Below are 16,555 nucleotides of genomic sequence, written 5' to 3' on the forward strand. Positions count from 1 at the left end.
CTTTTGAGTAGATTGAATGACTGTAGTAATTGGGTATTTTTTTTAATTGTTGTATATTTACAGAAAATTCTTGTACAGGTTTGGTGTATTGTAGTATTTTCAGTTTCATATTTGTAGACTGATGTGCATGGAGGCATTTGTATGCTGGAGATCAGCCGCAGAGCAACTGCAATGACATGTCTAACAGAAAGTGCAATAAACCAAGCAGAACCCCGACTGACACACGAACGGTATGACGCTATTGGCCGCACAACAATCATCACTTATCTACAATGTTTTATAGTACATTTCTTCCAACTGCAGATGGCAGGATTTGACAGTAATGTGGGTATTACAGTGCCATTTAGTTTTGTACAGTACATCTCTGTTGTGCGCCAGAGATACACGTTAGATGAGGTTTTGATTTCATTTCATTTTTTTGTGCAGTGTAAAAACAGTAAGTAGCACTCGTGGGTGAAAGAAAGAAAAGGGTGAAGAAGAGCTGAAGAACGTTTAGTAGTAAGGAACCTATTACTCTGACTTGGTTTCTGACTCTGTTTCAGCTCCATCGTGATTGTGAAGACCAACCATAGTGACACTGAGGGGAAATAATGCAGGGGCAAGCTGATGGCTCTGAGGAATGGTTACTTGGTCCACAAACCGGGAGAAGAAAGCTGAGGTAGGAAATCAAGTTCACTTTTCCAGATTCTTTAACTGATTCTGCTATTGATTATCTTCTGGAGATCTGCAGAGGCAGAAAGGTAAATGTAAATAAGAGGGAATTGTCTGGACCAGTGAGTGAAATGTATGAAAAGTGGAAGGATAAGAAAGTTCTGCATGTCAGGTTACATTACGGAGTAAATGCACTGATTGTTTATTTGGTGAGAACGATCATTTACAGCTTAGAATATCAATGTGAACAAATGATGAAAGAAAGACGGACAAAGGGTCCATTTACAAAGGAACTTTTAAAGATGTCAAATAAAAGTAGATTTTTAAAATTGATCCTTTTTTACACATTACAGCATGTTTTATTACACACAGTACATGTAACTTTCATTGATACACAATCACCTAGCTTTCATTATCTATAAACAGTGTGGAAGTCGAAGTGTAGAGGGACTCGGGGCATTTCCAGATTTTCATAATGTGTGTGTGTGTGTGTGTATGTGTGTGTGTGTGTGTGTGTGTGTTTCTATCAGGGTAATAGAGCAGGTTATTGTGTAATATAGGATATTTAGAGGCTGTATTAGGGCAGACATAATTTGACACACATACATAAACACACAAGAAAAACCGAAGTGAAACTCGAAACTTTTGGCCATTGGGAACTAACAAAACATTTCCCTTTTATCTCAGCCTTTGTGAGAAATATTTCACACATATTTCTGATGTGTGGACATTATCCACTCCATTACCCCCCCCCCCCCCCCCCCCCCGCACTACCAATCTTTGCAATATATCTTACAATAAAAATGGTTTGTACAATTATAGACATAAGGAGCCTCATGTATCACGCTGGATATGAATGGATTTAGTTTTAAATCGTTCAGTGGAGCATTTGCACAAGAACATTTGCGGTGATGGATTTTGGGAAGTGTACAGTAGTCTGGGGCGGCCATGTCTGTAGGCCGTGGTGTGTTCTGGAAACTGAGTTCATGGACGGAGTTGTCCTGACATATATTAAATGATTTAAGATAAATAGCTGTATATTAGGCTAATACCCTGCTAAAAAAAACCCCAATAGAAACCCTCATATAATTTGTAATGGTTTTAATGGTTATAATGGGAATTGTATTGGTTTTAATGGTCCCTATGGGTCTCTACTGGTAATTTGTTGCCTTCTATTGGTTGCATGTTATGTCTAGTTGATACCATTAAGGACTGATAATGGTAATGGTTTTAATGGTTAGCAGATGGTTTATAATGGCATCTGTCGTGGAAACCATAAGAATTTCTGTGATGGCTTGTATTGAGGTGTTTTTTCAAACCCAGATTAACTTTTGGTAAGTTTAGCTAGCTAAACTCGAACAGAGCTGACTAAACGTTTAAATTAATTAAAAAAGATCATTAGCTGCCAACACTCTTAGATTTTTAAAATAAAATAAAATAAAAGGTCAAATATAGAACCATGAAGGGTTCTTTGGTCCCAGGTCCCAGGTGCAGCATTAATGTAAAATGGATGATGTAGTTCTCTTGGGACTACGCTATTACCTGAAGGAGGTCCACACACAGGTGTTATGCAACCAGACGTTACGGATATATTCATCACACGCAGGGGTAAAGTCAGAGCCTTGTTTACTGGCTGAGATTCATTAATTGTAATCGATATTATATGGTGATTTGTTAAGTAAATGACCCAGACACTGATAATTACACCTTTAATTGAGGCCTGGACATAATTACAGCTGTAATAACAGCTAGTTCACCTTGTCACGTCTCGCACTGAGCATTTACAGTTCCTCCGGCTGGAGATCCTTTCACTCGGGGAAAACTCAAAATTTGGAAAATAGTTTAGTTTAAAACATTAAGACACTGAGACTGAACGCTGAACAGTCAGGGAAGACGTTAAAGTGTGTTTTTGATTGTGTTATGATGATCAAAAACGAATATAGTGACATTATTACTGTAATAACATTATTCATTTTTGTGTTGTGTTTGAACAGACTCAAGGTAAAGAAGTCCATCAGTGTTTCCCTGGTGTTCATTACTGTGATACTTTTTCTCATCCTGCTCTTATGGTGGATATATAAAGATACCAACATCTCAAATCACTGCTACTCCAAAGCCGCCGTAGCAGCCGACGCTGGGAAATGTTCTGAGATCGGCAGGTAGGACAGAAAACGACCTTCACTCACAATATGATCAAAATTCCTGTTAGTCATTAATCCTGTCATTCGTCACAAATTTCACTACATCACCAGAGATCTACATTAAACCCAATATCACCCAGTCCGGGTTTAGTTATTCACTGAGGGGCATTTACTATTCCTGATTTTTTGGGCGGTTTAAAGATAAGTATTTGTGAACTGCTGACACGCGACAGAGTCCGAGACAGATGCAGTTGGAAGGCGAGATCAAAAACCAGAATAACAATCACCGAAACAAAAGACTTGGTAAGTCAGGTAAGTGCATTCTGAGCATTACTTTGTGAGAGTTCCTGTATATATAGTGTGAGTGTGTGACTGGAAACAGCTGTGTATGATTAGTATTCCGGGGAGTATGAGCATGCTGGTGGAGTGAAGTGTTGGTGGAAATGTTTGTAGCCTGCGGTGTATTCTGGGAAGTGAAGTTTCCGGTGGATTCCGGCATTGGCGTGACAGAACCCCCCAAAGACCTCACTCTGGAAGCTGAACTTCTTTTCGGTCTACCTCTGGGGTGAGGGGCTGTCATTCCGGGTGCTTGCCATGGAATTCCTGGCAGACCAGTGGGTCTACAATGTTGTGTGCTGGATTACAACATTGTTCTTCTGGGGTGTTGCCCTCCCACGCAATGCGATACTCTTTCTGCAGCATGAACTCGGGATACTCATTAATTCAATTCAATTCAGTTTTATTTATAACAATGGATATTGTCACAAAGCAGCTTTACAGAAATATATCAATTCCGAATATAAATTTAAAATATATTAAGTTATCCATAATGAGATAGTCAGAGGCGACGGTGGTGAAAAAATAAAATTCCACAAATGGTCCCAACGGTGGAGCAACGTCAAAGCTAGCCTGAACATCTGGCACCCTTCATCAGGCCCTGGCCGGGTGCTTTTCCACCAAAATCCCAGAACTTCCCGAATAACTGGGTCATCTGCCTGCAGTGGACTTAGCTCTAGTTGGACATATTGCACTAAGTGGGCCTCAGACTGCAGCTGTATGCAATCTGTCTTACGTTACCTTCCTGCGCCTGGGAAAGGACTGCTCCCAAATCTTGGTAGCTTGCATCCACCTCCAGGATGAAGGGTTTAGAGAAATCCACATAAGCAAGTACTGGGGAAATGGTAGGTTTTCTTTTAACACCTTGAAGCTCTCCTGACACCACTCATTCCAGGTACTAGTGAACCTCCTCCAGTTTGCTTCACCCTCATGCCAGCAAACTCCTCTACCAACCTATGTAAGAGGGCAGCCTCTGTACTTTCAGCTAGTCAAATATGTTTTTCCTCTGAGACTGTAACGATCACGTTGTTGTTGTTGTGTTTGTTTGTGTGTGTGTGTGTGTGTGTCTCAGGGACGTGTTAAAACGAAATGGTTCTGCTGTGGACGCCGCCATCACAGCGCTGCTGTGCGTCGGACTGTTTAACGCTCACAGCATTGGCATCGGAGGAGGACATTTCTTCATCATCTATAACGGCACTACAGGTGATACTCATCTATCTGTCCATCCATCTGTCCATCTATCTGTCCATCCATCCATCTGAAAATCTATCTACAGTTGAGGTCATAAGTTTGCATATGCCTTGCAAAATCTGCAATGTTTATAACTTAAATAAATAAATAAATAAATAAATAAGAGGGATCATTAAAATTGCATTTGGTTCCACCCTGAAGAAGTTATTTCACACAGCAGATGTTTACATATAGTATAGTCCACAAGACACAATAATAACTGAATTTACACAAATGAACCATTTCAAAAGTTTACACACGCTTTATTCTTAACACTGTGTGTCGTTACCTGGGTGATCCACGAGTGTGTTTATGTTATGAGTTGTTCACGAGTCCCTCACATTCTTTACTTCTGAACAGGATGATCGGATGTAAATTCTTAGTATTTTGTATAAAGGTCTTATTTTTTCATTTACTGCCCTTCACAAGCTACATAAGATCAATTTTATATTTTTTCCCAGAAGACAAAATAATAACAATTTACACCGATCATCCTGTTTTTTAATGTCAAACTTAATCCGTTTTTATTATTTAAATTTATTTATAATAATATAATTTATTATAATATTGATTTAAGTTTTATATAGAGCTATTTGCATTCCCCAATATTCCTCTTATTTGCTTTTCTCTCCATTGTCAAAATGAATATGGATACCCCACAGTTACATAGGTATGAGGTCATTTGCATTGACCATTTATGGATATTTGTGGGCGGTAACCAGGCGCGAGAAGAGACTTTTTCACCTGCACTCATTTTCAAGAAATGGCATGCAGGAGTACGGATTTGCTTGGAAGTCAAGGTCCATATGCTCTTTATGTGTTTAAACACGAAATAAGCACAACAACTTAAGAAGATGTTTACAATTGACCATCTAGTCATCTGGGCATGGAATTGTACGTGCTGGATGTTACAGCGCTGTGGCTGTGGCGGTTGTGTCTCAGGTAGTAGAGCGGGCTGTCCACTAATCGTAGGGTTGGCGGTTTGATTCCCGGCCCGCACGACTCCACATACCGAAGTGTCCTTGGGCAAGACACTGAACCCCAAGTTGCTCCCGATGGCAAGTTAGCGCCTTGCATGGCAGCTCTGCTACCGTGTGTGTGTGTGAATGGGTGAATAAGACACAGAGTAAAAGCACTATATAAGTGCAGACCATTACACTATCTGATAATCCATTCATCTATCTATCTGAAAATGTACTGATCCACCTGACAATCCATTCTCCCACTGTGCCTGACTGAGATGAAAATCTTCTTCAGGATAGATAAGTGCAATATTAATTCACTGAGAGTTCATTCGCTGAAAGTGCACTATTTCCGTTTTTCTCTCTTAGGGAAAGTGGAGACAATCACGGCGAAGGAAATGGCTCCCCAAAACGCATCACGTGACATGTTCGGCAACAGCACACAACTCGCTCAAAAAGGTGCTGAACATTCTAAACATGAAGAAATCCTGTTAGCAAAAAGTGTTTACAATGTAAACCAACGTTTCAAATTTTCACCAACAAAATGCAAAATAAAGTTTATTCTTATCGATTCAGTTTAATTAGATTTTGCCTCATTTGTTTTAGAATCATAAAGATGATGTCTCTCCCAAAAGGGTTTTTAGACGTGATGTCTGTTGTGTTTTGATGAATAAACAGGAGGCCTGTCCATCGCGGTCCCCAGTGAGCTCCGTGGCTATGAACTGGCACACCGGCGTCATGGCCGCCTGCCGTGGAAGGAGCTGTTTAAACCGAGCATCCAGCTGGCACGTGACGGCATCCGAGTCAGCAGAGCTCTCGCCAAATCCATGTGGGATAACCAGGAGGCCATTCAGGCTGATCCAGCACTGTGGTGAGGAACAATATCACTATCATGGACACGTCAAAACATCATCACCCCTGTGTTCTATTCAGGAGGAGGCTGCCTATGTATTGAGAATCAAATATAATGGAGCTTTGTTTAAATAAACATGCAATGTTTTTTAACTGTATTTATTCTCTGTTACAGTGAAGTATTTTGTGATTCCAACAAAACAGTCCTGAGGGAAAACGACACTATCAGATTTCCACGGCTAGCAGACACCTACGAGAGGATCGCTGAGGAAGGAGCTGATGTGTTTTATAATGGCTCCATGGCTAAAACGATAGTGAATGACATCCGGGCTGCAGGTCCATCAGTGTTTAACTATTAAAGTCTACAACATGCTACCAGCTTTGTTATTAGCAGCATAATGCTAAAATACCCTGCAATCACTGAGATGCATGTTAATATTCATTACAGTTTAGATGCTAATCCATACTACAGTATAAATGCTAACACTCACTACAGTACTGATGCTAATGCATACTTTTACATACACTAAGAGGCTAATACTCATTGCTAATCACCTCTTGTTGTATGCTAATCTGTTCATGGTGTTTTGGGATGATCCAGGTGGCGTTATAACACTTGAAGACCTGTCAGGGTATACACCAGAGTTGAATGAAAGCCCACTGAAGATAAATGTAGGAGAATACACCATGCATTTTCCAGATGCTCCATCTGGTGGTCCTGTGCTAGCGCTAATCCTCAACATTGTGAACGGTGAGTGTGTATGTCGTGTGTTCCTTTGTGTGAGATAAATTGACATTAGAAGGCTCTAAAACATCTGTATTAGCCATGTAGATTTTCTCAGCAGTTATGCTAACTCACTGTTAGCCACTCAGACCTTATTAATTAGCATTATTAGCTGGAGGAGTTGAGACCTGAGACACACGCTTCAGAATGTCTGAAGGATAAATGTTGTGGATCAAAAGCCTTGTAACTTAATTTCATTATCCAATTGCAAACTTGATCATGTGGCATCACCACTAGTCTTGTCGTACCGCTTAGCATAACATTATGGTTTTAATTAGAATTGATTTATAATAGTTTACATACAAATCAGGATTGTGCTAACTTTACCCAGCTAACTCTCACTAGTTATCTTGTGGATAACTATCTCTATGGAACCCCTGGTAGGTGTGAGGACACGAGGGGCAGGCTTTGGAGCTTAACTTTTTTCTCTTTTATTTTCTCTCTTTTTTATATGGGCACTTTTCAGTGCTCTGTTGGTTTAATGACAAACGCCACACAAACACACATGCATACATTTCTGCTTTCTGGTAGCTCAGCTCATTCCACATGCTTTCTGGTACGTCTTTCTCCATCTCTGCAACGGACCCACTGTACATAAAGAACCATGTTAATTACACACAAGTGTATGTTCATTCCTGGAATTAAGTCTCTTCCATGCAGACTCCACACTCCATTCACAAACAGTGCTTGGCTGCAGCCGACTCCCCCCGCAGGTGAGAGAGGAAATTCACCATATGTGTGTCCAGCCTGTGGACCACCTCAAACTTAAATGGCTGAAGTGCAAGATACCAACACGTGATCCACATGCTGGCATCCTAAAGGCAGTGGAGCCACTGGAGCAGAGGGTGGTCCAAACAAAGGGTTAAGGCCCTTCCCAAAAGATAGTATCAGTGGATGAGGACTACCCACTTGATGGTTAGGCACTTCTTCTCGATTTTGCTATAGCTCTCTCACACTGAGAGCTTTCGGCTGATGTATACCACTGGGCACTCCTCCTTCCCCACCTCCTGAGACAGCACAATCCCCAACCCCCCATCGGATATATCAGTGTGTAAAACAAAGGGGAGAGAGAAGTCAGGATGATGTAAGAGTGGTCCACCTTAAAAGGCAGTTTTCACCTAAGCAAAGGCCTGTTCGCACAGCTCCATCCACTGCACCTGATCTGGCACTCACTATTTAATGAGGTCAATCAGAGGGCTGGTGATGTCTGAATAATTAGGCACAAACTTACGATAATAGCCAGTTAGCCCCAGAAACTCACTTGCACCTGTAAGTCCCACCCATCTTAAGGATCTCAGGACAGCCCTCAACTGTTGAATGTGCCTCTTCGAGTCATTAGTCTAAATAATAATGTCATCTAAATAAGCAGCAGCGTAGGCAGTGTGTGGGTGGAGGATTCTGTCCATGAGCCGTGAACAACCCTAAAAGAAGGATGACAAATTAGTGTAACCCAAACAGAGTGGAAAAGTCAGTTTTTTCTTAAGACATTGGAGTCAAAAAGATCTGCTAATACCCCTTAGTCAAATCCAGTGTCTAATTAAAGCAAGCTGTTCCTAACTAATTGAGCAGTTGGCTTTTCTAACGTACACACAGAAGTAGACTAAACCATCTGCTTTGGGTACCAGGACCACAGAGCTAGACCAGTTACTGTGGGACTCCTCAATTATACCCATACAGGGCATGTCTGTGAGCTCCTCCAGAACCACCTGTTTTTTTTGTGATCAGGCAAATGGTAGGGTCAGCTGCATATAACCACCCCAGGGGCATCTCAATGTGGTGCTCTGTGAAATTAGTGCACCCAGGTAGAGGCAAAAACACATCAGAAAACTTTGCATCTTGGTAACCTCTGCAATTTTGGAAGGAAAGATGGGAACCAGTCCCTCCGGTCCCAGCTCCTCCCCCTCAGGAATCACTGTCACCAAAGCCACAGGGATCACCTCTCTCCATGGATTGCGGAGAATGAAAATGAGGTTGTTTTCTGGTGTGTTTTTGCCTCATAAGATTTGGAAAGGGAAGGAGAGATTGGGGAGGGAATGAGCTGAATCAGAGCCTGTGACTGAGGAGAGGCTTTAGGAGAGAAGACCCTAATTTCCGATGAGCACTGATTGAGAATGGGGTGGAGGGGGAAATTCAGACACAGAGGGGCCCCCTGCCCTCAGATACGCTGTGAGCTGGGTTTCACCCGACGTTAGGGGTAGCAGGCCGACCACCCACTGTGTTTCTGGCCAGCCTTACGCTGCCACCACACACTCAAAGAGCTCCATGAATGGTTCTCGAGCATAATGGAGCCCCATCTTCATTCAGTAGCCAAATTTGTTTGCAATGTAGCTATAAACATTATTTCTAGTGCTGGCTCATGATAGATAAATAGTTAACATGAATGCAAGTGAGAAATAGCGCTCCATTTGAATGAGAAGATTCCACTTAAACGGCCCCTTCTTGTGATGTTCATTAGCGCTCGCTGTCATTACATGAAGGTTACATGAAAGCTTATAACTAGTGTATGATGATAATGATGATGATGATCATGGTGGTGGTCTAAAAGTCTTAAACTTCCTCTGTGCAGGTTATAATTTCTCACACCGCAGTGTGTCGACTACAGAGGAGAAGACGCTCACGTATCACCGCATCATCGAGGCTTTCCACTTCGCCTTCGCTATGAGGAGCAGGCTGGGAGATCCTCACTACCTCAACATCACTGACGTGAGACAGTGTTTATTTTGACATCATGGGCGTGCTGTTCATCAGTATCACTACGTTCACCGTAGCAAGTCACTCATGTTGTTTATACTTGTTTCTTGCGGGCGTGTAACAACAGCTTCTGTTATGCTTGTGGTGTGGCCATTCCAGCATTTTTTGGTTCCAATGTACCTACAGTAAGAGTAGTAACTATATACAGCTTCTAAAGCTAACTAGTATGAAACCACGTTTATAAGTTTATCTTCCATTTTTGCCTCAAACAGGAACTAAAGATGTGAGTGGGAAACTATTAAAACCCTTAGACCACAAGCCATACGACTGGTCTGATGAACCATTCGATCCAGTCCATTGGGTTTGTCACTTTATCGAGTTCGTCATTCCCTCTGTCCCTCTTCAGCTCATCCACAACATGACCTCAGACTACTTTGCCGATAACATCCGCAGTAAGATCACAGATAACACCACGCACCCAGAGAGTTTCTATGGGCCGGAATACTTTAACTCTGAGGATCATGGGACGGCTCACCTGTCCATCATCGCTGAGGATGGGAGCGCCGTGGCTGTGACCAGCAGCATCAACCTGCAGTAAGACCAAAATAAATAAACACACTGTTCAGCTCTGAGCCAATCAGAACACACTTTACTGCTCTCAACCAATCAGAACACACCATACTTATCTCAGCCTGTAAGAGCACACTATATAAAGTCCTGATGATGTTTATGTGCAGGTTTGGTTCTAAAGTGATGTCACGTTCCACTGGAATCATCTTTAACGATATGATGGATGACTTCAGTTCTCCAAACATCCCAAACGCATTCGGCATTCCTCCTTCTCGTAGTAACTTCATCCAGCCAGGTAACAGATTTTATCTAATTATTCAGGTTTGTTTCAGAGACACAGAAGGTTTTATATAGACAGATAAACTGTGATAATGTGTCGTCCAATATTTTACAATACATGTATCACACGTAGCGTTATTAATCTTCAGTGTAATCTGTAGTTAGTGTCGCTGATGATGTAGCTCTGTACCTTTACATTACCGTATGCTCATTTGGCCACACTGATCTAATATTGTGATAATATTGTAATAAAAGTTTTGTAAATGATTGTGATATGAAGCAGGAACACTGTAACATGTCCACTGTGTGTGCAGGTAAAAGGCCGCTCTCGTCCATGAGCCCAACCATCATCTGCGACAAACACAACAAAGTTAAAATGGTCGTGGGAGCTGCAGGTGGGACGAAGATCACCACGGCAACGGCTCTGGTAACACACACAGCTTTAACCTTAAAAGGTCATGAAACCTCCCTCTTTCAGCTCAAGTCTACCGCTCAATGTTTTTGAAAAATGCAGCTTAAATTGGCGTGCATGGCTGGGGAGGGGGAGTGGGCGTGGCAGAGAAAGGCAGGAGAGGAAGGGGGGGCGAGCCTTCATGTCACGTATTCCTTGTACTGAAGGTTAGGATGGATGCAAATGCAGATAAAAGTTTAATGATAGAGAGACAGGGAGAAAAATCCAAAGCACGAGACAATAGTGAGGTCAAGAAACAGGCAAAGGGTCAAGAGATTGGCAAACAGGCATAAACATGGCAAGGCTAGAATCGAGAATGAGAAACAAGAACAAGATCAAGAACCATGAAACAAAACGAGGAACAGGGTATAATCGCTTGGTACAGTGATAACACTAATAAGACATCGTAGAAAACAGTCTCTTTATACTGTGTGAGTGAGTGTGTGAGATTGGATGCAGGTGTGCGTTATTAGAATGAATGAGTGTTCTGGGAATTGCAGTCCATGGCGGCCATGTTTGTAGGCTGCAGTGCAGGATGGGAAATGTAGTCACTGGTTTGCTGTGATATGACACTTCAGAGCACTCAAAAAAAAGATGGATCGTGACAAAGTTTGCAGATGAGACAGCAGACTTCTCTCCTCCTGAATCCCCAGGGCTAAATGGAGACACAATAGATAGCAGTGCAGGTCCTCTGCCCTGTCTATTTAAACCCTTACCCCTAGCGTGACTATGGAGGAAAACATAACAAAACTGGAGGCAGTGCGGATGGGAGGAGTGTTGTAATGGTAGCTAGAATTAACCAGTTTTCTCCTACAATTAAAATGAACAGATGCTGAGATTGTCTCTTATGATGTGTGATACGAATACCTCTGTTAAAATCTCAGAAAATGTAGTTTAGTGTTTCATGACGCTTTAACACACTTCATCCACAACATATTAAAAATATTTCCATCTGTACATCCATGTTTATCTATCCAACAATCCATTCATTCATCCATCTGTTCATTTATCTATCTGTGCATCCATGCATTTATTTATCCATCCATCCATCCATGCATTTATCTGTCTATCCATATCTATCCAGTAGTCCATCAATCTGTCCATCCATCCATTCATTTATTTATCCAACTATCCATGTCTTTTCATCACTCCATCCATTCATACATACATCTCTTGATTTATTCATCCATTTATTTATCCATCCATCCCATCTGTCTATTCATCCATCCATCCCTACATCTTTATATCCACCCATATGATAACAGTTGTCATATAATCATCCACCTACTGAATGATCTGTACTTATTTCATCCCTGCATCCACCTTCTGGAAAAACAGTGTGAGTTCCTCCGTCAGTCTGATAACAGATGGTCAGTGAGTGTGTTACTGAGATTATAAAACGTTTATAAAACACTGTTACTGATGAACACAGTAATAAGTGTTGTTATAGAGGTTTATGAACACAGGCCACACAGTGAATCGTTTCCTCTCGGTCACAGGTGATCCTGAACACTCTGTTCTTTAACTACGATCTGAAGAGAGCTGTAGAGGAACCCAGATTCCACAACCAGCTCAACCCCAACGACACCGTGCTGGAACAGGACTTCGAGAAGGTGCGGCTGGAATATTACAGTGGGCATCAGGACACATGTTTAAGTGAATCAAATCGAGTTTTGATTAATAAATTTATCACACGATACAGACAGAGCACGTGATACGTGACAGTTAAAGTGACAGATACAACACAAAGATTCAGATGAGTCATTTGTAAGAGTCATTCACTTAAAAGAACAATTCATTTATGAGTCAACTGCTCATCTTTTATCTCTTTCACAGAGATATCCGAGTCTCTGAGCATCATTATAACAAACACGTGACTCTTTTCTTCTCTTGTGCACTAACAATAATAATAATTTACTCTATATTTGAATTACAGAGTGTTAAAGATGGACTAGAGCAGAAGAATCATGTGATAAAGTGGTTGGAGGGTACTCCTTCGGTGGTTCAGGCCGTGGTGAGGCAGGATGATCAGATCTGTGCTGAATCGGACCCACGGAAAGGAGGATATCCCGCCGGCTACTGAAACAAACTTTAATAATAATCAACTCTTATCTGTACAGATATTTACACACACCACCTCCCTCCATATACTGTTTATATTTCATATATTTGAACTATTTGATGGAAGACACGGGTTAAAATTTGATCTTAAATTAAAGAAGAAACACTTTTGGATGTAAAGATGGATGGTGTGGCTTCTTTTATTTATTGTTTCAGTTCATATACAGCCGGATTGTGCTCCTTACATTCCTTCTGAATGCTGTATTTTTCATTTGATCTCACTTCATTTCTTCTATTGTGTGTTGGAAAAAAAGCGTAGAAGAGAAATACAACACATGGAGACTGAATACATTTTTATATTAAGAGACAAAAATCAGCGTGAAAATGAACAGACTGGTGAATTGTCTGTTTTTGCTTCTAATCAAAGTGAAGTCATGTGAAATGTGATATGAAATGAAACATGTCGTGGCTGATGGAGTACATCTGGAGTAAGTAGGAACTTTCTGTATGGTTTATTTATTTATAATAATTAAATAAAATAAAAAATAAGAACAGTAGGTTAAAGACAAACATTATTACATTCTGAAGTCTAGCTTTTCCCACAGACGCTACACTGTAGAACACAGGCTCTGTTCTAACCAGACCTCCTGATGTTGGAGATGTCAGAGGGAGTATTACCCATAATGCACTGCATGTAATTGTACATCAGGTTTAATGCAAATCCACGTGTACTCGTTAGAATGAATTCCAGTAAGAAGACTATCCAGTGCGAGAGTTTGGAACACAGCCCTTCAGTGCTTTATTTCTCTACAATGATCACTTGTTGGAGATACACAATCTTTAACATCTGCCAGACGGTTTTGTAAACACTTCATGAGCAGTAACACACACACCATGGATTTGAAATAAAATAGGAAACAATCTTGTGTGTTATTAAGGGAAGTTCTGAAAGGGTTAGGTGAGGGAACATCTGGTTCAGAGAATGTCAGATTGAAGATTATAGGGTGACGGGACGTCAGGGTGAGGGAACGTCAGGGTGAGGGAACGTCAGGGTGACGGGACGTCAGGGTGAGGGGACGTCAGGGTGAGGAGACGTCAGGGAGAAGGGACGTCAGGGTGAGGAGACGTGATGGTGAGGGGACATCAGGGTGAGGGGACGTCAGGGTGAAGTGACGTCAGGGTGAAGTGACGTCAGGGTGAGGGGACGTCAGGGTGAGGGGACGTCAGGGTGAGAGAACGTCAGGGAGAAGGGACGTCAGGGAGAAGGGACGTCAGGGTGAAGGGACGTCAGGGTGAGGGGACGTCAGGGTGAGAGAATGTCAGGGTGAAGGGACGTCAGGGAGAAGGGACGTCAGGGTGAAGGGACGTCAGGGTGAGGGGACGTCAGGGTGAGAGAACGTCAGGGAGAAGGGACGTCAGGGAGAAGGGACGTCAGGGTGAGGGGACGTCAGGGTGAGAGAATGTCAGGGTGAAGGGACGTCAGGGAGAAGGGACGTCAGGGTGAAGGGACGTCAGGGTGAGGGGACGTCAGGGTGAGGGGACGTCAGGGTGAGAGAACGTCAGGGTGAGGAGACGTCAGGGTGAGGAGACGTCAGGGTGCGGGGACGTCAGGGTGAAGGGACGTCAGGGTGAAGGGACGTCAGGGTGAGGAGACGTCAGGGTGAGGAGACGTCAGGGTGAGGGGACGTCAGGGTGAGAGAATGTCAGGGTGAGGGGACGTCAGGGTGAGAGAATGTCAGGGTGAGGGGACGTCAGGGTGAGAGAATGTCAGGGTGAAGGGACGTCAGGGTGAGGGGACGTCAGGGTGAGGAGACGTCAGGGTGAGAGAATGTCAGGGTGAAGGGACGTCAGGGTGAAGGGACGTCAGGGTGAGGGGACGTCAGGGTGAGGAGACGTCAGGGTGAGGAGACGTCAGGGTGAGGGGACGTCAGGGTGAGAGAACGTCAGGGTGAAGGGACGTCAGGGTGAAGGGACGTCAGGGTGAGGGGACGTCAGGGTGAGGGGACGTCAGGGTGAGAGAATGTCAGGGTGAGGGGACGTCAGGGTGAGAGAATGTCAGGGTGAAGGGACGTCAGGGTGAGGGGACGTCAGGGTGAGGAGACGTCAGGGTGAGAGAATGTCAGGGTGAAGGGACGTCAGGGTGAAGGGACGTCAGGGTGAGGGGACGTCAGGGTGAGGAGACGTCAGGGTGAGGAGACGTCAGGGTGAGGGGACGTCAGGGTGAAGGGACGTCAGGGTGAGGGGACGTCAGGGAGAAGGGACGTCAGGGTGAGAGAACGTCAGGGTGAAGGGACGTCAGGGTGAAGGGACGTCAGGGTGAGGGGACGTCAGGGTGAGGGGACGTCAGGGTGAAGGGACGTCAGGGTGAAGGGACGTCAGGGTGAGGGGACGTCAGGGTGAGGGGACGTCAGGGTGAGGGGACGTCAGGATAAGAAATCTCAAACTAAAGACCTTCATAATAACTTCAGTAAAATAAATGTAAATAAAACATAAGACATTAAGTCTATTTAATTCTACATATCAGAGATATACATATAGATAAACAACATATACAATATATCTCATTCTTATATTCACTTACAACACATACTTATAACTCTGAGGTTAACTGTGTGACTAATTAGGTCTATACTAGTGTTAGATGTGTGGTGTTTAGTGTTGGGTATTCAGTGTGTGTGTGTGTTCAGTGTGTGTGTGTGTGTGTGTGTGTGTGGTGTTTAGTACTGGGTATTCAGTGTATGTGTGTGTGTGTGTGTGTGTGGTGTTTAGTACTGGGTATTCAGTGTGTGTGTGTGTGTGTGTGTGTGTGTGCGCGTGTGTGTGTGGTGTTTAGTACTGGGTGTTCAGTGTGTGTGTGTGTGTGTGTGGTGTTTAATGTTGGGTGTTCAGTGTGTGTGTGTGTGTGTGTGTGTGTGTGTGTGTGGTGTTTAGTGTTGGGTGTTTAGTGTGTGTGTGTGTGTGTGTGTGTGTGTGTGTGTGTGTGTGTGGTGTTTAGTGTTGGGTGTTTAGTGTGTGTGTGTGTGTGTGTGTGGTGTTTAGTGTTGGGTGTTTTGTGTGTGTGTGTGTGTGTGTGTGGTGTTTAGTGTTGGGTGTTTAGTGTGTGTGTGTGTGTGTGTGTGTGTGTGTGTGTGTGGTGTTTAGTATCCTGCAGGTACACCCATTTTGCGTTTGTCAGAAATGGCATTAACACACTCGTCTTCGTGCTTGGACACGGCGTTAACCGAGTTGTAGAAATATGGTTTATCTGTGACGGAGTGACCGAGTTGCTGAAGAGCCTTAATCACATCCTGAGAAAACACACACACACACACACACACACACACACACACACACACAAGCACAGTCTAACACTGAAATCAGTGACTAAACACTCAGAAAGGAGTGTGAGTGGTTGATAAACGTGTCAGTGGCCGGTGTGAGTGTCATGGACAGCTGATATAACCGTGTGTACTGCGATGGTTTCAGTACCTCATGTGTATTCTCAAAACTGAGTTGGTTTTTTCCGTCCACGTATACGACAGGTGTATTGATGGACTCTTTCAGAGTT

The 16,555-nt window shown here is 43.1% G+C and overlaps 2 protein-coding genes across 3 annotated transcripts in view; one reads left to right on the forward strand and one right to left on the reverse strand.

The window, feature by feature from the left end:
* Positions 1–227: 227 nt before the first annotated feature.
* On the forward strand, positions 228–13,190 carry LOC108264903 (glutathione hydrolase 1 proenzyme). Of its 2 annotated transcripts, XM_017466885.3 has the most exons (14): positions 276–436; positions 543–658; positions 2,646–2,810; positions 4,201–4,331; positions 5,690–5,779; positions 5,999–6,191; positions 6,348–6,508; positions 6,774–6,923; positions 9,523–9,659; positions 10,054–10,241; positions 10,385–10,512; positions 10,811–10,923; positions 12,447–12,560; positions 12,884–13,190. In XM_017466885.3, exons 2-14 carry the CDS (start codon positions 591–593, stop codon positions 13,028–13,030), a joined length of 1,785 nt encoding a protein of 594 aa, XP_017322374.1. In that variant the 5' UTR covers positions 276–436; positions 543–590; the 3' UTR covers positions 13,031–13,190. The 2 variants fall into 2 exon arrangements, 1 of the variants encoding a protein (XP_017322374.1); XR_008396383.1 differs by having other exon boundaries at positions 228–658; positions 10,811–10,951; positions 12,884–13,022.
* Positions 13,191–13,497: 307 nt separating this feature from the next.
* Positions 13,498–16,555, reverse strand: part of ggt5a (gamma-glutamyltransferase 5a) — a 14,972-nt gene continuing 11,914 nt past the window's right edge. Inside the window, exons 11-12 of the mRNA XM_017466892.3 lie at positions 16,477–16,555; positions 13,498–16,295 (exon numbers count right to left, since the gene is read on the reverse strand). The exon at positions 16,477–16,555 is cut by the window's right edge and continues 29 nt beyond it. Coding sequence (XP_017322381.1) covers positions 16,146–16,295; positions 16,477–16,555 — 229 coding nt within the window. The 3' untranslated portion in view covers positions 13,498–16,145. The remainder of the gene's footprint in view (positions 16,296–16,476) is intronic.

This window comes from Ictalurus punctatus, chromosome 5 (assembly GCF_001660625.3).
Source record: "Ictalurus punctatus breed USDA103 chromosome 5, Coco_2.0, whole genome shotgun sequence".
Taxonomy (NCBI): domain Eukaryota; kingdom Metazoa; phylum Chordata; class Actinopteri; order Siluriformes; family Ictaluridae; genus Ictalurus; species Ictalurus punctatus.

Excerpts from the sequence above, each read along its gene's own strand:
- LOC108264903 (XM_017466885.3), top strand. The coding sequence starts at position 591 with ATGCAGGGGCAAGCTGATGGCTCTGAGGAATGGTTACTTGGTCCACAA. Across the intron at positions 4,332-5,689 it reads CATCTATAACGGCACTACAG|GGAAAGTGGAGACAATCACG; the intron begins GTGATACTCATC and ends TTTCTCTCTTAG. Across the intron at positions 9,660-10,053 it reads ACTACCTCAACATCACTGAC|CTCATCCACAACATGACCTC; the intron begins GTGAGACAGTGT and ends GTCCCTCTTCAG.